Here is a 23,741-nt window from a genome sequence, read left to right on the forward strand (position 1 = left end):
TCCCATCCAAGGAGGTTGAATGCTGCCCCCATTAAGTGCCAGGCAGTGGCTCTTAGTCGCATGCTGCCCAACCTGGGGGCTCCCGCCTTCCCTTGCGATGGTGAAGTGATTTATGAAGGGGGTTGCCTTGGTTTCTCCTAGAGTGGTCCACTGGTTTTGTACTTGGAATCCAAATTGGGTCCCTTGGGGGGGGGCTCCCATAGATTCTCATGGGTTGAATAACCTGACCTTTAAGACTGTGTTTTTGTGGGCCTCACTTTGCCCAGTGGGCGTCATCTTCTGATTCCTAGCTCTGTGTGTTCCACCGGGAAAAAGTGCTGTTATGCCTAAAGTGACATCTGTTTCATGGGTCCCAAGATGTGGTGTCACCCTCCTTTTGCTCCCGCCTTTCCTATTTGCATAGCTGATATTTGTAAAGTGACCAGTTGGGCATCCCCTCACAGTTACACCAAGCATTATAGAATTGGCTTTCTGCCATCAACTGATGCAGTGTTTGGCAGGAAAGTGCTTTGGAGAGTTTTGCCACTTGGGGGTTAAAGGGGCAGATGAAGCTCTGCTCTGTTATATCCCTATGAGGAATGTCATCCCCCCTCCATCTGGTAAAAATAGAAATTTTACTCTGGGAGTGGGATGGGGGATGTGAAAAGTTCTGATGTCCCTGCCTGTCTCCAGTAGGAGTGGTCATCCCAATGAGGAATGTCATCGTCATCTGTAAACTGAAATTGACAACAAGGAAAATTTCAAATATTTTTCACATTACTTATGCTAAGGCTTTTGGTTGGTTACTTCTTAGGAAGATCTGAACATTGAATCTAAGCAAGTTCTATAAATCATTCTAGAAAGAAATATTTTATTTGCTTCTAGACCTATGGTTTATATTTTTTTTCTTTTTATATCAAAAGCTAGAGTTGTTTGGTTTATTTAACTTGGCCAAGGTGTATGGGTGGTGATTTGATGGTCAGTTAAATATAATTGCTGGATTATTAAAGGGGATTACATTGTCTGTCTCTTTATTTTACTACAGAGTAACTGCTCATGAAAGATAAACAGATGTCTTATCACTATTTTTTTAAAGGTAATATTCATTTTATGTAAAGGGGTTATGCACGTGAATAATCAGTTTCAATAGACCTCTCTTAGGAGGGTTTGAGCTCTAAGAACCTTAGTTAAGTTTGTCCCACAAATAGCTGCTCCTGGAAAAAGTTGTGTTTTCTTTGGTCCACAGGACTTCCTCTTGGAATTTCTGAGCTTTGACCAGTTAAAATGTCTTTGTGTGGTCTGCTGCTTGAGGGCTTGAAAAGGGGACCTCATCCTTACGATTTTTTCCCTGAGAAACAGCAACACCAGGCTTCCTTTTAAAAAATCCCTTTTAGAAAAGAAAAGAAAACCCCATTCCTTCTAAAATTTAACCCAAAGTTTGGTATGTACACTTAAATATCCACTTTTTAAAACATTGTTCCACCCAAAATAGTCGTCAGATGTCATCTTTGCTTTTTACCACCCTCTACTTCATTAAAATAATATGCGGACTTTTTTATATAAAAAGAATACTATGTTTCATCCTTCTTGAAGTGTTTTCCTAAAACGTCAATTGAAATAGTCAAAATAGTAATTTGAAATAAATAATAAATTTCTTTACTAAAATTATTAATATTTTCTAACCATTCCAGTATACTGGAATAAAATAAAATACTGTACTGTGAGTACGACACATTTTGAAACTTTTAAAATAGGTCCTTTACTTAGAATATGGATAGAACTATGTAGTATCTTCAATTCACATTGCAAATGTCTCAGATGCAGAATTAACTATCTCTAGAATCATATAATTGTAGAGTTGGAAGGGACCCCCAGGGTCATCTAGTCCAACCCCCTACAATGCAGGAATCTCAGCTAAAGCATCCAGGACAGATGGCCGTCCAACCTCTGCTTAAAAACCTCCAAGGAAGGAGAGTCCGCCGCCTTCCAAGGGAGACCATTCCAAGGTTAAACAGCTCTTACTGTCAGAAAGTTCGTAATAATGTTGAGTTGGAATCTTCTTTCTTCTTACTTAAATCCATTGGTTCAGGTCCTGCCCTCAGGGGCAGCAGAAAACAACCTTGCTCCACCTTCCATGGGACAGCCCTTGAGATATTTGAAGATGACTCCCATATCTCCTCTCAATCTGCTCTTATCCAGGCTCAACATACCCAGCTCCCTCAACTGTTCCTCATAAGGTTTGGTCTCGAAACTCTTGAACACCCTCATTCATGGTGTGCTTTGTAGCAAAGCCCCAGATGTGTGCGTCATGTCTAGGTGTGCATAGATAGCGGACGCCATTAAGGTTTTCTGTTCGTGTGGCGAAGCGTCTCTCATTGACCCCAAGTGAAAGGCACCTTAGGACAGGGGTGGGCAGTGTTGCTGGACTCCTACTCCTAACAGCCTCTAGCAAGCCCGGCCAGTGGCTCAGGGACAATGGGGGCTGTAGTCCAACGCCATCAGCAAGGCCATCCCTGATCTAAGAAGTAGCATGCAAGAGATGGGAGAATGTCTCTTTGGAGAAGAGGCATCCCCTCATGAGAGAAAATGGAGAATGCCTCTTCTTAGATTGGGGTGGGGAAGTTGTAGCCCTCTAAGTGCTGCCAGACTCCAGCTCCCATCAGCCCTAGCCAACATGGCCAACAGCCAGGGATGATGGGAGTTGGAGTCCAAGCATATATCAAAGGCCACAGTGCCTCCATGCCTGATCCAAGAAGTAGTCTGCAAGCGGGTGAAGGATGCCTCTTATTTAGAAGAGGCACCCCCATGTGAGAAAACAGAACGCCTCTTCTTAGGTCAGGCGAGGGGAACCCCTGGCCCTTCAGGGGCCGCTGGACTCCAGTTATGTTGTTCAGCGAGACAAGGAAAGAATGTCCTTTGTCACCCCACTTTCTTGCAATAGTTTTAGAACCCCCTGGCTAGGGCTGTTAAAACAGTCAACAAATGTAAAGGAATTAAAGGTAAAGCAATACAATCATCTTAAAGTATCATTGTATAGCTGTGCTATGGTGCACTATAAGGTTAAAAGGTGAATAAGGAGGTATCAGGGTTCCTTGCCTTCACTTAAAGGAATGTGAGCTCAGATAAATTAATGTTTTGGGCTTGCTATTTTATTTAAATTGAATTATATTGTAGAATCATTGCACATTGTAGATATTCAAGAATTTTTTTTGTAGAAGTATACATTTGCTTTGAAGTTTATTGGTTTTGTAAGATTTGCATAATTCAATATAACTCCACAGCAATTGTTTGTTATTTTCAGTTCTTTTACAGTTTGATTCTCAGTCGATTAAAAGGTGGGAGAAAATATGGAATTAGATATGCACTGGAAAGCATAACAGAGTAATCTATGCTGCGGAAACCCTCTTAAAGAGGAAAGTTTCACATTTTTTAGATGATAGAAAGTGATTGCCATATTGAAATTTTGTAGAGATTCTTGCAAAATACTATTTAGAAGGGATCTAGGTCTTGAAATATCAGAGATTCTCTGGGGAAAGGTTCATAATATGATTTGAGTTTTCCCCATTTTATTCCTTTTGAAGCAAAGCTCAGTAGAAAATGATGTTCCCATGGCATGTGACTTCTGCTAAATTAAATAAGATCTTGAAAATTAATGTGGGGTGTGTGTGTGTTATATAATTTGTTTCAACAGCATCATGCTTACACTGTGTGTGGCTGTGAGCCAGTTTCATCTAGTAGCTCTTTGCATAATGTTTGCTCCAGTTATTGTACCACTGCTTCTCTTTTTTATGCACATCCCTTTGCCAGTCTCTTATAATAAAATGCCTAAACATTTTCTTAAAGTTATCCCTGATACTATACTAATCTACTGTGCGCTTACATGCGTGTTCCACGCTGCAGCCTTGGGAGCGGCTCTGAAACAGCTGGTGCAAATTTAGAACACAAAACTCTGTACCTTAAGCCCCTGTGGCTGAAGGCAGTCAAAACCAATAAGGATAAAAATGGGAATGACAAGTTTGGGAAATCCTTATTAAAAAGAACTTGAAAAATCCAGTGTGAGATGAAAAGGCTCTGCTTGTAGTCCAAAGGAGAAGCACAACTGATATACCTAGGTTTTTTGAAATTAAATGACAATTTCTCATGTGGTTTGGGCATCCGTTGCTTCTTGGATCTTCAGGGGGTGTCTGCTATTTATATATTGGCCTGTGTCAAATTCAATAAAACAGGAAAAATAGAAAGCACCAGACAACATATAATCCATTGCTGTAGTCCAGCAGAAACAGGAGCAATTAGCCATATACATTTGTGAAGGGTTGAGATGTAGGTGACCACTGTGCGCTTCCTAAGCAATTTGCTTCATGTTTAAAACTCGTTAAATGTTAGAACTAGCCCTAGATAATTTGCAGTTGTGATGGGGACAACAAAACTCCCATTAACCCTAGCCTTTCCCCCCTGCGCTGGAATGTCATGCTCACTCGCAATCTTCACCATGCAACAGCAACCTGTAGCAGCCATTTACGCCCCTTTAGCCCAGTATTTTTCATACTTGTCTTGTCAACCCCCCCCCCCCCAAAAAAAAATTATTGCACCTTTGCTTTGCTAGTTTTTACAGTGTGGACTAACTGTGCTAATCTAACTCTTAATCAGTGGGATGGGATTCATCCTGTTGCAGCACTAGGGCAGAAGCCACTACTCAGAAGCAAGTATCATTGGCTTTAAGTGAAATGAATGTCGAACTACAGCCTAAGTGCGACATGGAGGACTTGGCTTTGTGGCGACAGCAACTGTTTATTCCTGTAGTGGTAGAAGATGCGCCGGAAGGAGGGCCCCAGAGAAGAGAAGAGGAAAGAGAGGCGCTTGATACATGACAGTGGTGGTATCGTGGGAAATGAAGTATTGGAATTCCTGTTGATTTAGAGGGAATGAAAAATGTTTTTTATCAGAGGGGAAGGGTAACGTAAATTAGGGTAGGTAAATTCATGTGCCCACAGAACCTTAGATCTACATCGCCTATAACCCTCAGTCTAAAAAATGTTTAAGGACTTAGAAATTCTGTTGGCTTTAGTAGAAGTTATTTAAGTGCATGCTTTATTCTTCCATTGACATCCATGGGATAGAAAGGTGATCAGTGCTGGCCAGGTGATGCCCAAAGTATTTACAGTAGCAAAGCTGCTTATTACACATATTTGAGAGGTGGCAAAAGCTGAGACCAGGAGTGGTTTGGTAAAACATAGTCATTATGACTAAGTTATAAATTTTCAGAAGGTCGGTATCCTTGTTAAACTTCTACATAGATACCCCCAGGACCTCATAAATAAAATGCTATTTTATAGCAAGGTAAAAAATTCAAATGATGTCTGAATAAAAGGGCACTTTCATAACGTCTCACTCTAGGACAACATTCAAAGCATACAGTCCATCAATATCAGGATAAATTGCTCTGAATAAATTGCATTTCATTATTTTATTATTGTTTATAGAGAGTTTCAGTTTCATTTTTTTCTTATAATCAGCATTTTTGTAGGTTAGAGGCAACAAGCTGTTATTTATGTGTTGTTTTTACCTGTATGGGCCTATGGCCGTAATAAATGAAATGAGAGGCAAGAAATAATTTACATTCCAATATCATTATTACTTTATGTTCATATCAAAGGAATTATGTTTTTAAAAAATCAAATCTTTTACTACTGTATCATACATAGAGGACATTTGGGTTATCATCAGCACTGCTTTGTGAATTATCATGGTAATTATTTTACATACATTTAAGATACAGTGGTACCTTGGTTTACAACCATAATCCGTTCTGGAGGTCCGGTTGTAAACCAAAACAGGTTGTAACCCAAGGCGCGCTTTCGCCAGTGGGGCCTCCCCCACCAAATTGGTTGTAATCCAAAAAAAGGGACACACACTTCTGGGTTTGACATGGTTGTAATCCAAAACAGTTGTAATCCAAAGCGGTTGCAAACCAAGGTACCACTGTAATATATTTGTCTTAGTCCGTATTTTTTACGTTTAATTTCCCTCTGACCTCCAGCTTACTTTAAAAAAAATGCCATGTGCAAATTAGGATATTTATCCAAATTAGAACAAGTGCTTCATGGACCTGATAAAATGGATGCTAATGCACAAAAATCCATGTTGTTAGTTGCTAGTATTTAAGGTGCCCATGCCTGGCTCTTTGTTGTGTTTTGCTGCAACAGAACATCACAGCTTCCCTCCAGAAAATGCCTGCTTGTTTTGTTGTTGAATACCAGAAAAGGAGATGCATGAATGATGGTACTTCACTGAGCATTTTAATTTAGTGAAAAGCGAATTCCCATCATCTGAGAGAAAGTTACTGTGTGATTTGGACCTGCACAACGACACCCACCAAGGTGAGCACAGCTCCACCCATCAGGGACTTGATAACGTATTTCAGCTGCCTGTCTGGAACTGCAGAAACAGGGAGCATCAGGGCGTAAAAGCATCTGACAGTCCATAATAAGTAGCTGTGTGGACTTTGCTGTGCAAGCCTGGCAGAGATGGTGAGCTGTCTAAGAGAGTACAATTGCTCCCATGTTTCCGCAGCAGCTAGTAAATATTACAATTATCACCCACCCCAGAGATTGCTTAGGTTCTTTTCAATTGCTGGTGTTTGTGCTTAATTTTCAGATCCATTTCAAGAACAATTTTCCTTCTCAGCCTCCACCTCCTTTGAGAAGCATTACAGATGTCTAAACACACATGCACAATTTTCTAATTCCAGTGCTTTTTTTCTATTAAAAAAATGTTTAGGGGTATGCATACCCCCACATCCCCCCAGAAAAAAGCACTGTCTAATTCTTTTCGAAATAAAAATTGTGGACAGCAGGAAAACCCACCATAATTCACTTACATGTGCAAAAACAGCTGTTTTCACAAGCTAAACCAATATTTTTAGTTTCTAGTTTTGCTTATACTTGCAAAAACTATCTATGTTGTTCATCTTAACGGAAAACTTTGCATCTAGATTTTCATATTTTAGATATTATTTGTGTTAATGCAAAGAACCTATTTTTAGTGTACTGTAAAAAATAGTGTACTGTAGATGTATTCTTATTCTTATTAATTAAAAAAACAAACTTCAGCTAAACTTTTCTGTACACTATTTTTATGTTTTATATTTTTTGTTGTTTCAGAGCTTTCTAGTCTGCTGCTCTGTTCACATTTTCCTGGTTCATGCACATAAAAAATGTAGTTCTCATTTCAAATAGTGCTTTGAAATTCTAAGGGCAGGCTCCAGCAGGCAGCAAGGTGGGGGCATTTACCAGGACCCCCGCAAAGGAACCATTGTGCCAACAGCACTGCCACTGTTAGTTTGCACAGAATATTTAGCTAGATAAGAGGCAGCATGGGGAAATCAGCCCTTCTAGGGGGCTCACTAAGGAAGTCTGGCTTGTAGGTCCCACAGCTCTGAACCGGCACTGTTGTGCTTCACCTCTTTACCTGCAACTTCCTGTCTTTGGGTAATGGGATGCAATATGGTGCTTTGGTCCATTCATACATGCAAATCACGTTTTCATGCTGCTATTTTGCATTGCTGGACATTCATGTGTGCATTGTTATAGGAGTTCTAAGGTCTCATATATATAAATCATATGCTCATAAATTTACAAGGCAAACACATACATAAGTATATAAATCACGTGTCTGAAATAGTACAGGAGAGCAATCCTGAAGCCACGTTGACTCTTCCATGACCTCAAATACTCCTCTGCAGTGAGGAAGGAAAATGGGAAAGCCTCCCCCTTGTCTCTTTGCTCACAAATCCTGTGTTGTGTATGAATAGGGTGAGCCTGTGACCTGGATTCAGGAACTAAGTATTTAGCACCTCAAAGAAAATGGCCAGGCTGCCCAGGTAAAGTAATCAGTGACCATTACCAGTATCCTGCCAGTCAGGATTTCTGCTGTAGTCTGCCCTCTTCCGTGATGCATGCATGATGTTTTTTTTTGGGGGGGGGGAGGTGGTGGTCTCGAGCTACAGAGTAGGCAACTTCAAAAGCCAATATAAGGGCTTGCACGCCATTGTTCTGGGTTCTCTCCTCCTGTGAGTGGTGAGTGAGAACCCTGTTGCAACAGTCTAATAAAGACCAGGCTTTCTAGCTGCACAATATTCTCTGGTTGGCCTGTTATTTTCTCCCACTGATAGGGAACCCACTTAAGGACTCTATACGGGCTCTTGGATACCCCATAAGGGGAAAGGAGCAGAAAAATGTTCAAATACAGTCAAGCGGTGGTAGCAGTTCTCTTCATAGACATCAGGAAATGCTTGATTTTGTGTGATGACTGAGGCCTAGTGCTCACTGAAGTGGCAAAACCCTCTTTCCAAACTGTATCGCTTCAGGCCGCAGATTGGTGGTTGCATGACTGTAGCCTAGTCTTGACACGAACACAGCAGTTTTCCATATGCAGGGGGAACGGAGGAGCATGCAGTCACGTGAGTCCCCTCCTGCAGTCTGGACACAGGTTTACTGCCTCAGTTGCTCTAACCTTCCACAACAAATGTTATTTTGGCAGTGAAGCTGCATGAGTATTATGCCGTATTCTGGAATGTTGTAGTTTTCAGAGCACAAAATTGTGGTTCTAGTATTTTATTACAATGTGCTTGTTTTCTGGGTTACTTTTCAAAAGATGCTGAAATGCCAATTACTGTATTGCTCAGAGCCCCATCTGCAACACTTCAGTCTGTGGTCCTGTGCAAGCAGCTGATAACATTAAGCACATTAAGAGTCTAGACATTACTAAAGCATGGGTCATCTTGCTCCCTGGCAGGTTAAAATAACAAGAGGGCAAGAATATAAAGTTGTTTCCTAGATTTTGGAAGTAGGTGGCCATGTCCTGTTCAGTAAGCAGCTTTAAAATTATCCAATTTATGTAGTGTTATCTGTAGTTCTTCTGGGCTCCATTTGTGCTCTAGAAAACAAAACACATTCTTGGGTCAGTTTACCCAGGTTAGCAAGTTTTGATACTTTCCAGTTACAAACGAAATTAGAAATTTAAAAATCTTTCAGGCATAGAGTGGTACCTCTGGTTACAGACGCTTCAGGTTACATATGCTTCAGGTTACAGACTCCTCTAACCCAGAAATATTACCTCGGGTTAAGGACTTTGCTTCAGGATGAGAACAGAAATCGTGCAGCAGCAGCGCAGCGGCAGCAGGAGGCCCCATTAGCTAAAGTAGTGCTTCAGGTTAAGAACAGTTTCAGGTTAAGAACGGACCTCCAGAACGAATTAAGTTCTTAACCCGAGGTACCACTGTGTTTATTAAGTGGATCCAGGCACACTATTTTTCAGTCCCAATCATTCTGTGATGGTAGTTACAAAAAAACTGGAAAATAATTGAGCATTACACTTGTAACCACCCTTTTGCCATGCCAAGCCTCCCAGGGCAACAGCACTGCAATCTCATCATTTAATCCTCTCAGCGACCTGGTGAGGCCATCCTGTGAGCGTGACAGATGAGCAGAGATTTGAACCCAGTGTCCCAGGTCTGACACTCCATCCACTATGCCACCCTGGCTCATTTATGCTTTCCTCTTCTTCATCATCATTATGTTGTTGTTGTTGTTATTTCAGGTTGGAAATTAAATTTTAAAGGAAAGATCCTCACTCTGACAACTGGAATAGCAGTGAAATCGTAGGAAATGTATTAGTGGCTACACAAGAGAAGTGAAGGGGAAAATGGCCATTCTGGACTTTGATCACTCTTTCAGTGTGACAGAACCAGGCTGTCAAAAGAGCCATGGGATTTTTGCATTTGGCAGCTGATGGCAATAGGGCTCTGGAAGGATGTTTCAGTTTTGATAGTTAAAAAACACTATACAAATGTTGAGGATGTCTACCGGACATTATCAAATTTAAAAGCTGTTCTCCTGTATGAAGAGCGTGCCCAGGTGTCTGCACCTTGTGGCTCAGGATGTGGCTTTCTTCAGGCATGGCGTGTCCAGATGCCGGGAAGCAAGGGCAATAGGCAAATGGAGCAATATTCCTAAATTTCCCTGTATTCATGCCCTAATGGGTGTTCTAGGCATGTGACATACTAGTGTTGTCTGTCTCTTCCCTTTTTATGATAGGAGAGCTCAAATTTCTTCCCAATGTTTTCACAGATAGTATAATGCCTTTGTGTGAGTGCATGGGGCTCAGGGTGTGCTAGATAAGCTCTGTATCATTTTGTCACATGCAGAATGATTATCTAGTGCTTAAGAAGCTGCTTTTGCTGCAGTGAGAGGGGAAAGGAGATGGGAGCTTCCGTGGCCAGGTCCTCAGTTTCTTCCCCCTCTAACCTGTAAAGCGGGAAATCATACATATGCTGTAAGGATATAGATCTATACAAATAACCAGGCGGTTTCAGGGAAAGCCTGCAAAGGAATTTTTTACCACAAATAACGTTCGGATGATTTTGGCCCACAGGCCGGAGGTTACCCACTCCTGAATTGAAAGCCTCTAGGAAATCTCTGGACTCAGAGAGTGAAATACATGTATCTGCAACAATAAATAATGGATTGTCCAGGCTTTGCATATGGGGGAGTCATGACAGGAATCCCTTGGCTTGAACTAAAATGGAAATGTTTTGTAATTTATTTCTTTACTTGCCGTATTCTTACCCCGCCTTTTCTCCAAGGAGCTTAAGGCAGCCTGCATGGTTCTTCCCCCTCTCTGTTCATTATCAGAATTACCCTGCGAAGTTGATGGGGCTGAGAGAGATCACCCAGCAAGCTCTATAGCCAAGCGGGGAGTTGACCGTTGGTCTGCGCCGTCCTAGTCCAACACTCCAACCACTTCACCACATTGGCTTTTGAATTCAGGCTGCTTTTATTTCCTTCACTTTCTGTACAGGTTCAATCATCTCCATCAAAAAGTAGACCCCTGTCCTTACTTAGTGCTGAATTGCAATTGTCCCCACAGAGGGGAAATATTATGTACACACACGTCCCGAAAATCCACTTATCCGAATACAAGGAATTTGTGCCCTATCCTCACTACACACACCACAGAGACAGATATCTGAACAGAGGGCATTTTTTACTTCCTTGTTTGCCTTTTGCTCATTGATTGAAGAGACTGAAGGAGGGAGGGAGGAGTGATCAGTCAAATCCGAGAACATTTCCCCCCTGTGTTTTCCTATTTATTCTTTTTCTGGCTTTTGGCGGTCAATATTCAGTGATTGGGAACATTAGAAATTTCTCCATAGGAATCAATGGACATCATCAACTCGTTATGTGAACGCTCACCTAATGAGGTATGTCCAGGGGATGCATTGGGTTCAGTAAGCTGGACCTGCATGTATTTTAGTTTGACTATGAGTTGTTGACTTAGTTGTTGATGACAACATAGAAAACAGCTGCAGAGTGCAAAAGACACTGTATTCAAGACACCCACTCTTTCATACTACATTAGACTCATTTGAGGTTTTTCCCCTCAACTTTTTTTTATCCTGGATTTTTTGTTTTATGTATTTCTGCACTTCTTAGGGTTCACCTGAGCATCCTGGTACCTCTCCCTTGCTTCTCAGTGACCCCATTTTGGCTACAATTCTGTTGGCACTCATGAGCTTAGTTTGCCGTTAGAAGAAACATTACATGATATAATCCGATGCACTAGGATCACTGCCTCTACTCTACAAATACGCAACTAAGAAGCACACACACATTTCTGTGCACACCCACACCCATCTATATTATTGTATTATACTATATTGTACAAAATCACATTAGTTGGGACTGTTTCTCAAAATTGACCTAAACAACTGAAAGTACATTTGTAAAGCAGGGTGAGCCTATTTTAGTGCACACTTTTATAAGAGAATCCACCGTGTGCTCTTGGCCTGCCAAAACCAAAACCAGTTGCATTCCAATCACAGGTCTATGCATGGCTCCCCTGCACGAAGGTTAGGTGCTGTGGGGGAAGCAACGTGTTCGTGTCTCTGCCTTCAAGAGCTCTACTTTCATACTTTGTTTAAAAACGGTTCAGTTTTAAAAAAGAGAAAATGACTGTGTATACATATAAAAGTTGTCTTCTGAATAATTAACAGGATTTTTATTTAGTCTTAGTCTTTTATCAAGGGCATCTTTGGTTTTATTTGGAAGAACGGATGGTTTATGCCTAGAAACATGTCTCTCTCCCCCCCCCCGGCAACCCCAGTTAATGCACATTTCATTTTGCAAGCTGTGTTAGGTACATAAAAACTTCACACATGAGCCAGACAATGAGAGATATTATAGAAGTGATTATTCGTAAATATTTAGTGACCTGTGGCTAAGAATCTTTTAATAGAAAGTGTCAATGTTTTCAGTTCCAAGAGGTTTAACTAAACAGTAGTGGCTACATTTTATAAGGTACTATTTCATGACTTGCAGTGTTTTACAGCAAATCTTTTTACTGTTTTTTTCTGTAGGAAAAGTAATGGGAATTTCCTGAGTAAAATTCTTAAGGGTGGGATTGCTCTACTGTTCCACCCGGGAAACCTGGATTCTAGCTATGCCACCCCAAGGCAGGTTGCAACACTGGATGGCACAGATTCCCAGCTTTCATATAAAAATGCAAGTCATGACTCTTGTAGATCCCCAGATCTCAGGCAAAGTGTGTAGAATGCACCCTGCACATTCATTTCCTGAACCGCCTTAGTTCATTTTGCAGCCCTTTTTTGTTTGTTTGCTGCTCCTTAGAGCAAGAGAGATTGCGGCTGCATGGAAAGCAGTTCACAAATCCAGTGTTAGCATAGCTATAGTTGAGCAACAGCAAGTCAAGGGCAACTTGGTTGGGCTGACAGCAGACTTTTGGGGCTTATTCTCAGAGAAGCCTTACATTTCCTGCAATATATAATTGTCTACATTTTTATTCAACCTTTGAGGGTTACATGTAAAAGTATTTCAGAATACCTATGTAGGTTTTCTTCCTATAGAACAACTTTCAAAGGAATGATTTTGAGTGGGAAAGCAGAGGGTTGGGATTGCGTAACACACCACTTATTTTGCATAATTAGCAAATAGCTTGCATAATATGCAGATCTGGCCCACTCAGTTCCTGGGAACTGGCTTGTGGTAAGCTTCCTTAAGGTACACAGTATAAACACTGGAAAAAATTCCGTATGCCTGGCATTTTCTTATACTGGTTATTGTAAGGAGTCTAGGTGGTGCTGTGTGTCCAAGGGAGTGTTAGAAACTCAAATATATAAGCTAGGCACCAGATGGATTGCCTAGTTGCCATTTTGGGTCAGATGGGTTGAAAGTCATTGTGCGGATAAATATAACAACTAGAATTCTACAGGATGTGTTGCTAGTGTGTGAAAACAGTCAGGATCCAAGGACTCCCAGAAATGCATCTCCAGATGGTCAAGACATCAGGTGGGATCCTGGCGCCCAGGCATCTTCACTTGGTTGCAAGTGGCTGATAGCCATGTGCAAAATGTGCCTGGCAGCTAGCGAATTTCAAACACTGGTCCAAGGTCACTTTCTGATGTTAATAAAAAAAATGCCTATGTGCTTGTAGGGAAGAAAAAATGAGGGCTTGCTCCCAGTGTGTAAATGGGTTCCTGTTTTATTCTAACATGCACAGTCCACTCTCTCTCACACACATCTAGTTTAATTTGGCAATGAGAAAGAAGGACATTCGACCGTTGTCTGCTTGGTAGAGGAGACTAGGATTGAGGCAGAGATCAGGGCACACTGGCAATTGCCCTCCCTGTGCTATGTGGCTCTTACTGCTTCTCAACTGTAGGACAGGCACAAGGCATCTTCTTCGCCATCCTTCTTACTCCATCTCTGCCCAAGTTGCATCAGAACATGACGAGAAGATGAAAAACTGAGACTTTCAGGGACAATGAGACATCTCAGTGAAAAATGCCTTCCTGACCCCTACAGCCAGAAGCCAGTCTTGGTCCCCAGCAATTCCCATGCAGCAGATTTCCAAGAAGGGAGGGTTGATAGGCAATTATTTTCTCCATATGATGCTGTGTCAAAAGGTGATTATACAGGGCAGGGGCAGGTTTACTGTGCACCTGGATTTTAAAAGATAATGTTTTCTATATAATTTCTCCCTATTCTCTTAAGGTAACAATGACAGGTTATTACTAGATTTACAGCAACTTTGCTTGTTTCATAGTGATTTATTCCCCCCACCCTCCCTCAAACGATGTTTCAAGGCGAATGACATAGCCCTTGAGCTTTGAGGGACTCGCTCAGTAACCAAAGTGTAATTGATAGATGCAGTCATCTTCCAAACTTTCTGTCTTTGTTTTTGTAGCAAATTGATCAAAACTCAAGTGACTTTAAAGCATTTTTTTCAAAATCTTCTTTTCTTGTTCCAAAATTTCTGCCAAATTGCAGTTAAATGAAGAAGCATGTTTGAATTCTTAACTTTAAATATGTTTTTGTGATTTTAGGAAGAATGAGGTATTTATAATGGATTGAACTAGACCTTCTCTGTTCTGTTATCTTTATAATGTTTGCCACAAAATACTTCCAGGCGACATCTTCCAGGCGTGTGTGTGTGCATGTGTGCATGCATACACACACACACATTTAAGTTTTCTGCTTGAAAGCTGAAGAAAGTATTGTAGAGTATTAATGTAAAAATAAGCTGTTTCTCTTGACAATTTTATCATGTAATATTTCAGTTATTTTCACTAGGAAATGGTTTTAATTACAGTAGTTAAAACTACATTAAGGTATTTTTACCCATACAAACCTCTGAGAATCACTTAATTTTATTACAATGGAGAACTTTGTTGCAGAAGTTATTTAACTCCTTAAATACCTAAAGTTAAATATTATAGTTCTAATGACCCATTTCTATTGATCAGCCATGATATGAATGCCCACGGCAGATGGGGCTTCTGTTTGGAAACAAAGAGAAGCTGCAGGACTGTTTTTAGTTCAGCCAAGAGCAACCAGAGGTCTTTGAGGAGAAGCGTATGAGTGTCTTCTGCCCTCTTTCTGCAGCTGCCAAAGGCATTGGTGAGGCAATGACACCTTGCCAGCCCTTTGCTTCTGCAAAGCACATCAGTAGAGCAGCTGTGGCTTCTTTGACAAATTATGGTTAAAGCCGAGGAGGACATATCCCACCCATTAGTATACTGCAGGCTGCTGGTGTAGATTATCCTAGTTATAAAATCTAAGATTACTCTTCCAAGGGATTCAAAGAGTTCTTGTGGCTGGCTGCTGCTATTGAAGATGGGAAACAAATATTAGTAATTTTTGTTCTCTTTAGAAGTCAACCTATTTTATAAAATCATGAGGATGGGCTGTCTATCCCTGCTAAAGACTGCAAGACTATTCAGTCAGTCTGCACCAGCAAAGTGCTTGGTGAAAAGTCTTGGCATAAATTCAGCATAGCTCTCTGCAATACAGGTTCAAATCGGCCATAGACATCAAACTATCGAATCCAATATTTCCTATTGTGCAAAAGCAAGCATTATTATTATTATTATTATTATTATTATTATTATTATTATTATTTATATACCACCCTATACCCGGAGGTGTCAAGGCAGTTCACAGAATAAAAGCAAAATATAAAACCACAAAATACATAATCAAAATAAAAACAACAACCCAATAGTTTGCTATATAGGCAAAACTTTACAGAGCTCTTTGTGGCAACATAATGTTATCAGTTCAGCTTATTCCAGATAACTTTTGCAGGTAAAGTTATGGAGGCTGAAATTCCTGTCACATAAAGGCAAAGGAGTAGTCTGAGCCATAACCAAATGCCAGGAGGAATATGTACTCTGAAATGTTGCCTATGTCAGCACGCCTGTGGAAATTAAGATGGGAACCATGATCCTTCTTGCTTCCTCTGCTTGTTCTCAGAATTGCTTGTTAAAATAAAAAATAAGGTCCCCATGTTAGAGGTAAGCAACATACGGTATAGTGTCCCAGTTACTGTTACTCTTCCTTATGTTAACCCAGAAAGAGGCAAGACCTTTAACCAAGGCTGTAACCTCTTAATCCAGGTGTATCCACCCTGACCAACAGACAGGAAAATGGGATTGTTAATCTTAGTTTTCATTTTAATCATTCAGCCCCCATCCTGGGGCATAAAAACAGCTGCTTTCTTGCTTTAGCATCTACAAATACTTTTGGATCCCAAAGAGACATCATTTTCCAGCACAGGAACTTTTATGTAACCTTGCGTTCTTCCCAACCCTCTAGCACTTTCCGTTGCCCTCACCTCCATCATGTCAAGAAATCTCCACACAGAAATAAAGACGGGTTCTATAATACACACACACACACACACACACACACACACACACACACACACAAAGCCCCATAGCTGTCAACTTTTCCCTTTTCTTGTGAGGAATCCTAATCGGAATAAGGGAATTTCCCTTTAAAGAAGGGAAACATTGACAGCTATGGAAAGCCCACCAGCTGGCCAACCGCTCCCTCCTGTGTTTTGCTTCCTCTCCCTACTTTACTCTTAGCCCATCCTCTTTAAGACTTATTCTTGGCCAAAACCTTTTCCAAATCCCAAGAGTCCACCTCCTTCCACTGACAACCTCTCCTGCTTTGACTAGTTGGCTCTAAGCAGCAACTTCCATTTCTGTTCTGATATCACCTCCACTTCTTCAGACAAAATCTCCCCCTTTTCTTGACCAGCTTCACTACATTCTCAGAGTTCTGTGTGTTTTCATTCATGCTTTTAGAATGAGTAGCTTAAATGGTTAGGCTAGTTTTAAGTAGTGAAACCTGCTGTTGGTATGCTTTGAAAATCTGTGTCCATTGACTGTTTAACATCTTTTTTAATGAATATGCTAATTCCAATTTACTGTAACAAATTGCTTGAATGCCCCTTGGTGGTATTCTCAGATTTTCTTAAAAATGCCAGTGTCAGGATACCCTGGTCTGAAAGTCAAAGGATACAAAAAGGAGTGACTGGGTTGCCTGTAAGAACAGCAGGCTTGTGTGCAATCTGCACACATCCTAACAGCCTTGTGAGATAAATCAGCTGAGCGGACACCACATGGCGTGACACTTGGCGCAGCTGACCACACTTGCAAGAATAATAAAGATCCACTGAGCCATCTGAGGGCAAAGGGCCAAGCAAACTGAAGCAGTTGTGGCTTTAGGAGCTCACTTGGCAGTGGCAAGGCAGCCTGGAGAGAAGAGGAGGCGCTCCGGCCCTCAAAACGAGACCTCCAGCTAGTTTTGTGTATAAGAGAGAGAGTTAAGCAAAACAACAAAACTTAATTATGTGAGTGCCTTAGTGTGTGGCCTTCAGTATGTGTAGAAAGCTTCCTGAACATTTTATCTTCCGAATGATAGCGCCTAAATGAAAGACATTTTACATCATTTACTTCCAGAAGTGTTCATATCTTCCTGTGTTTTCTACTGAACATTTACATGGCTGGAAACTGGGGTTTGTTCTTTAGTATCCAATTAAGGATGTGGTCTTCGAAAGCAACATTTAACTCAATCTCCTCTGTGTCTTTTGTAAAGTTTCACTGCTTTAAAATATTGGTTAATTTATTGTCAGAAATTTGAACAGAATGTTTGAAAGTGGTGCCTAAATAGCTAAAGACTTGCATTTTGTAGCATTTATGTTTCTATTAAAGTACTCTTGCAGTTTTAATTTAGACTGAAAAAATAGTTTAGGATTTCCACATTTAGTTAACACTTACCATGTATACACTGGGATTACGTTTTGACTTCCTCTTTTCTTTATCTCTTTTTCATCCTATTCCCTTGAGAGAAACATTTGAACATTCGTTTTTTCTGGGCTTGCTAAATTCTTTATCACTGAATGGTATTGTTGAGACTGAGTCAAACGTATTCCTTATTTTACAGAAATGATTGATCACAATCCAGCTTGCATACTCTAGTCTATAAGTCTATTGTCTCGTTTCTTTCTTGATCCAGACTGAAGCTGTCGGTGCCAAATGGAACGTATTAGATCCCACAACTGGATTGAATTATGTTATATGTTTTTTGTCAGTCAGTGGATTTATACAGTTAATTTACACTGAAAGTGCTTAAATTGAAATGCAACAATTTTTAGGGGTGACTGAGGTACTGCTTGCTCCTGTTTTAGGTTGGTATAAATCAAACAAAGCAAGTATGTTACTGTTTATGTACAGAACACACGTACAGAACGTGATGGGGGCGGCTAGTATAAAGTTGTCTGCAGACAAATGTTGAGAAGTGGTCTAAGCAGAGATTGGCTTTGTTTTGTCCGTCTCAGAATGAAACAAGTACCCAGAAGGGAGGCCTGCTAGAACCTTTCAGGGCTGCTTGGCCAGGAGCTTCTGCTGACGGAGCTCGACTCAGAAGGAAAACCTGCAGCAGAACCAGATTCCAGCGTGCTAGAATTGCTGGGAATACATGGAGTAGATTTCCCAACCTAAAAACAACAACTGTATAGTTTTCTAGCGTTTTATCGTTTTTCTGAACTAATTAGTACTTGTTTTAATGATACTTTCAATTACAGTCTTTTCAGTTCATTGCAGCCAGGCAGCTAAACCAAGGTTTGGCTTAGCACGTTGTCTGAACCTGGGATCGTGGTTAACATCTTGCCTGCTTAACCATGAACTATAGCCAAGGTTTTTCCTATGGTTAGCCACACTGAACGAAAACGCCTAGGAGGGGTTGAGCAGCTGAAATAAGCTCCTTGGGAGCCAGCACTTTCGCATGCTCCTGCGAAGTCAAGTTTTGACTTGCATGTGAACAAGGCAATTGCAGAAACTAACCACAAAGCACAAAACTGAGATGTGCCTTTTGACAATTCTGTGCATATTTTCACCATACATCACTAGCCTGTTTCAAGCATCCTATGGTAGACAATGCGAGATTACTACTTCTGTTTTATAGGAGCAAGTGTGGCTGAAGAGTAACTACATCAGATATAATGATGATGATGATGATGATGATTCATTCATTCATTCATTCATTTATATACCACCAAAGATTGCAGCATGCAAGCAAAGAACTTATACTGGGTGCAATGAAGAGGTAGAAAACTGGGTGGGTGGGGGTGGGTTAAGGCCTTCTCAGAGTAGACCCAGTGAAAATGATGGATCTAAGTTAGCCAAGGTCATTAATTTCAGTGAGTCTACTCTGAATCGGACTAGCATTGGCTACATCTCCGAATGTGCAAGGTAATTAATCAAGTTAGATTCAATGGATACATTACTAGTTCATATAGTGACTTGAAGAGAAATAGTTTTTCCATGTTAATTGTGCTTTATGTTTCAGTGTTGAAAAACTGACATGTTAAAACAAGTGTGTTAAATGCAGAGAAGACTTCTTATAACAACTTTTATCCAGTTGAGCTTATAGTTGTGTGTAATAAACCTGAATTCCTACCCCGCCCCTGCAAGCAAGCCCGTTATTTCATCATAAAGTTATTACCTTCGGTTACAGGAAAACTACTTAAACTACCTAATAGTAGGTTTATTTACCCAAAGAGTGGTGGTGGAGGAGATGGAGACAACAGAGACTTTCTGAGAACTGAGATAGAAATTAAATTTTAGGAAAAAAATGCCTAAATACATCCTTGAGCTGCACTGTGGCACTGGGTTTATCTCTCATATGAGGAGAAGATAGTAAAGACATGTGAAGGTTCATAGAAAAAGTTTAAATAAAATATGACTGAAGAAAGTAAACAGAAAAGAGGTGTGAAATTATCACAGCAAAAGAAACTAATTGTCCAAGTTGAATAATTCAAGACAGAGGAAGAAGAATTGATAGAAGAGGCAGCGAAGACTAGTAGGAGTGGTCAGTCTGAGTGAACAAATTAGTGTGAGTAGCTTTGAAAGAGAGACTGGTACAAATTTCCTAGATAATTAATGATAAAAAACAGATTTCACTAAATTAAATACAAATACTATGGGCTAGAGGAATAGATAAAAAGGGATTACCTAGAAGCAAACTTAATTGTGCAGGGGCAGGGAGAGAAAGAGAGAAGGTGAAGTTCAGTTTTATCCAAATTCATATTCAGGAGATGAGAAGGTGACCAGGAGGAATGAGGAGGGAGCATATCAGAAATCTTTAATTTCAAGGAAAGAGCAATAATAATCAGCTTCATCAAGTACTGAAGATTTTTTTAAAAAAACAAACGGAGCTGAGAGAGACGATGTATAAAGTCCCTGGGCGGAACCACAGAAAACATAATCAGAAAAGGGTTATTTATAGCATTATAGTCTGGTGCCATCCTGAATACTATAATGCTATTATTATTATTATTATTATTATTATTATTATTATTATTATTATTATTATTTTATAGGCAAAACCTTTGGAGTAAATGGCTGAGGTACCTAATAATAATGTGATCTCTTGAGATCAAGGGCTTTCTTGAGAGAATGCCAATTCCTAATATAAAATTATGTTTTCGCTTTTTGTCTTTCGCTTTTTTCTTTTTTGTTTCACAGCAATATTTTTTCTCTCTCCACACACACACACACACAGAGTGCTTTTTTTCTGGGGGGACGCAGGGGTACTCATACCCCTAAACATTTTGTGAATCTGCGTTTGGCCTCATTTCCATATGAGTAGGAAAATGAGGGTACCCCTAAGCATTTGTTTTAAGAAAAAAAAGCATTGTTCATATTCATATATTTAACAAATGTGTCAATAACTTTCTGTTGACACACTTGGTAAAATATTTTATTTTGTCATATTTGCTGTATTTCATTTGGATTGGTACTTTTATGTGACAGATCAAAAGAAGGTATTAAAAGGTAATATATTTTATATTACAGAGGCATAGGAAGTACTTTCTTTCCATTTACAATAATTCCATCTGGAAGCATTTTTAAAACCAAAAGACAGTAACACAAACATTATGATTAAAAATAAGAAAACTGAAATGCTTTTAGATCCATTTGTATACAGAACAGAAAAGCAAGAACTCCACAAACTACCTTGATGAGAGTGTGGAAGTAGCTAACAACAATCACAATGGAGTGAGGTTGTTTATTCCATTTTAACTACTAAAACTGAGTTCCCTAATGGGGACTCTGTCCTGAAATGCTCTTTTCTCTGATGTTTGTTGCTGGCAGTGAGGCTCAGCTGGAATAACTGGTATTCTCCAATCAGGGTTTATCTGTGTTAACACACTTTCCCTTGAGGGAGCTTCTGAGAATGTCTTGCTGTCAGTTCAATCTTCTTAGGACAGATCTTATTCCATTTTATATTGCCAACATTTTAAAGCAATGTTGTGACTTTGTTCTGTCCAGTAGTACTGCTGCATTCCCTCCAACCCTTCTCCCATGAAAATAGGGGCGCCCTAAGAAAAAGCAGAACATTCCAGGGTTAAATCAGAAACCGGGACAGCTTCTGTAAATCTGGGACTGTCCCTGGAAAATAGAGACACTTGGAGGATCTGCTACTGATCAGTGCTACTGGTCAGACCATTAGAAGCAGATTGGGCGATTAGGCCGTTCATCTTTTCAAAATAGGAAAAGAACAGTTTCAGCTGTGGAGTGTTAGACGAGTCAGTTAGCTTATTAAACCACGTCTTCTTTTTCTGAACGCATATTTATATGTTGGGACCTTGTTGGAGTTGTGTGCCTGGGCGGCCTTGTGGGTGGCTAGGGCTATACTTGAAGATTTTCACTGCAGGGGGGAACACAGCATTGATGTGGAAGACGCCAGTGGAAGGACCTCTGATTAAATTTAATGAACCCCCCACTTTCCAGTTCCTGTGCAACCCCCATCCACTTCCTGTCCCCTGTCTATAGCCACTCCCCCCCCCATTCCAGCAGCTTCCAACTCCATGTGCTGCTGTTGGCTTGCTAATCAAGACACCTCTTGTCCACTATGCCCCTCCCCGGTGGTGCCCACTCCCCACAGAACAGAACATTCCACAATTTTCTCCTTGACAAAAATGTTACAGCTTTGGTGTTCTGCTCCAGTCCAGTCCCTCCTCCTTCCTATATATCTGATGGGACTCCAACTCCCATCAGCTCCAGCCAGCATGGCCATTGGTCAGGAATGAAGGGAATTGAAGTCCTGCAATATCTGTAGGGTACCACATTGACTACCCCTGCCCTACAGGAAATGATGAGGCATGCAGAATCAGTCTTTACTTTGTCAGCAATTCTGCCTTACGTAAGGACATTAGTTGTTATTTTTTATTTAATTCAGTTATGAAAGATAGCTCAGTATGTGGAAAGTGGTTGTTATTTTTTATTTAATGTTTCTTAATTAATACTTATTTTGTTTATGTGGCTCCTGAAAGATTTCTCTCAAGGGATTGCAGTAAGTAACATAAAAAGGTTCCATAGTCCAGATCTATAGGGATTCTTTCCCCAGGCTCCTCTCTGAGTTGGTGCCAGTTTTGAGCGTCCCTATCTTGTGTTGGGACACTTTGAGATTCTGCTGGTGAACCACCCACCTTACTTCCCAGCAGTATCCTGCCCTGGACAGATCTAAGTTATCTCAGATTTAATGCTGAGGACCTGTAAGACAAGTTGTTCTCCTGGAAGTCCTCAACATCTGTGCCACATTTACCTTTTCTGGGGTAACTCAGGTCTTGATGGCCACCACTACAACCCTAAAGTTGTCCCATTAGCAGAATGCATGTAATAGGACACACTCTTGGTTTTCTCAGCAGAATGGAAGGTGGCTGGGTGATTTCATGGTTTGTCACGATCAATTTCCTGTTGGCAAATGGCAGCCCTTCCTCTCTGAAGGATTAGGATGCCTGTTAGAATAGTTTCCTCTGGTGGCTGATGATGTCCAGTGAAAATCCCCATGAGCCCCAGGGAGCTTGTGGTTGCCATGGCCCTGGAGTGGAGAGATTACTCGCGTGGTTGACATAGAAGCTCCTCAGTGCCCTTTCCCACAGAGTAGAATCTGCTGCGCTCCTTGGTATAGATCTGAGTTAAGGGCAACAAAGCAAGTTGGCAGACAGCTGGAAGCTCTCTGAAAGTCTGAACAAGCACAGATGAGTTTGTTATTGACCGTGATGGCAGAAAGCAAACAGTTTTCTGCCACCATTTTGTACTCGCAGCAGAGCTTTTCTAAGTGGTTTGCAGCCTTTTTATCTTCTCAGGCCAAACCATTTTAATTTGATGCACCTTCTACCTCGACTCCAAGTCATTTTTTCTGCTTTTTTGGTTGTGTATTTTGATTATGTAACCCTGTCCTGAGAACCTGTTGAAGAGTAGAGTGGTATATAAATGCCCAAATTTAATTACAGTTCAGTCTATGACTATGAAAAAATGGCCCGACTTGTACTTGGGAGTTCATTTGTGCAATAAGGTCTCATTAAGCTCTCCTGTTAGTTGTGATATTTAATTTGTAATGTGATATAATCTTACAGTCCACTTATATTGTGTGCCTTACCTCCTCTTTGCTACTCTTTTAGAGCACGTGATTTAATACATTTTTAAAAACTTTTTCGTAATACTTAAGTAACTTTCAAAATAATTGCCTTTCAGGTTTTCACTAGGAGATGCTCGCAGGCCTCTCCACGAGTCGGCAGTATTGGTGGAAGACATTGTCCACACTCAGCTGATTAATTTGGTAAGAAGATTGTTCTTTTTGTTTGTTTTTTAAAAAATAAATTTGATTTTACTAATTTCATAAAATGTATATACCTCTTGATTGTAGAAAACCTCAAAGCTGTTTACAAAAAGAATGAAACAATATTATTAATAGCAGCAATTAATACATTAAAACAATTTAGAAACAGCAATAAACTAAAAACACATTAGCATTCTAAATATCTGAGTAAAAGGTAAAGGTAAAGGTACCCCTGCCCGTACGGGCCAGTCTTGACAGACTCTAGGGTTG

General features: G+C 40.4%; 1 protein-coding gene across 7 annotated transcripts in view; it reads left to right on the forward strand.

Moving 5' to 3' along the window:
* The window catches only part of SUPT3H (SPT3 homolog, SAGA and STAGA complex component), a 240,575-nt gene that overhangs the window by 117,758 nt on the left and 99,076 nt on the right, over window positions 1–23,741 (forward strand). For all 7 annotated transcript variants that reach the window (XM_083606697.1, XM_083606695.1, XM_083606696.1 and 4 more), the window contains exon 3: window positions 23,387–23,471. In XM_083606697.1, the coding sequence (XP_083462823.1) occupies window positions 23,387–23,471 (85 nt within the window). The remainder of the gene's footprint in view (window positions 1–23,386; window positions 23,472–23,741) is intronic.

The sequence above is a fragment of the Podarcis filfolensis genome (assembly GCF_964270895.1).
Source record: "Podarcis filfolensis genome assembly, chromosome: 3".
NCBI lineage: Eukaryota > Metazoa > Chordata > Lepidosauria > Squamata > Lacertidae > Podarcis > Podarcis filfolensis.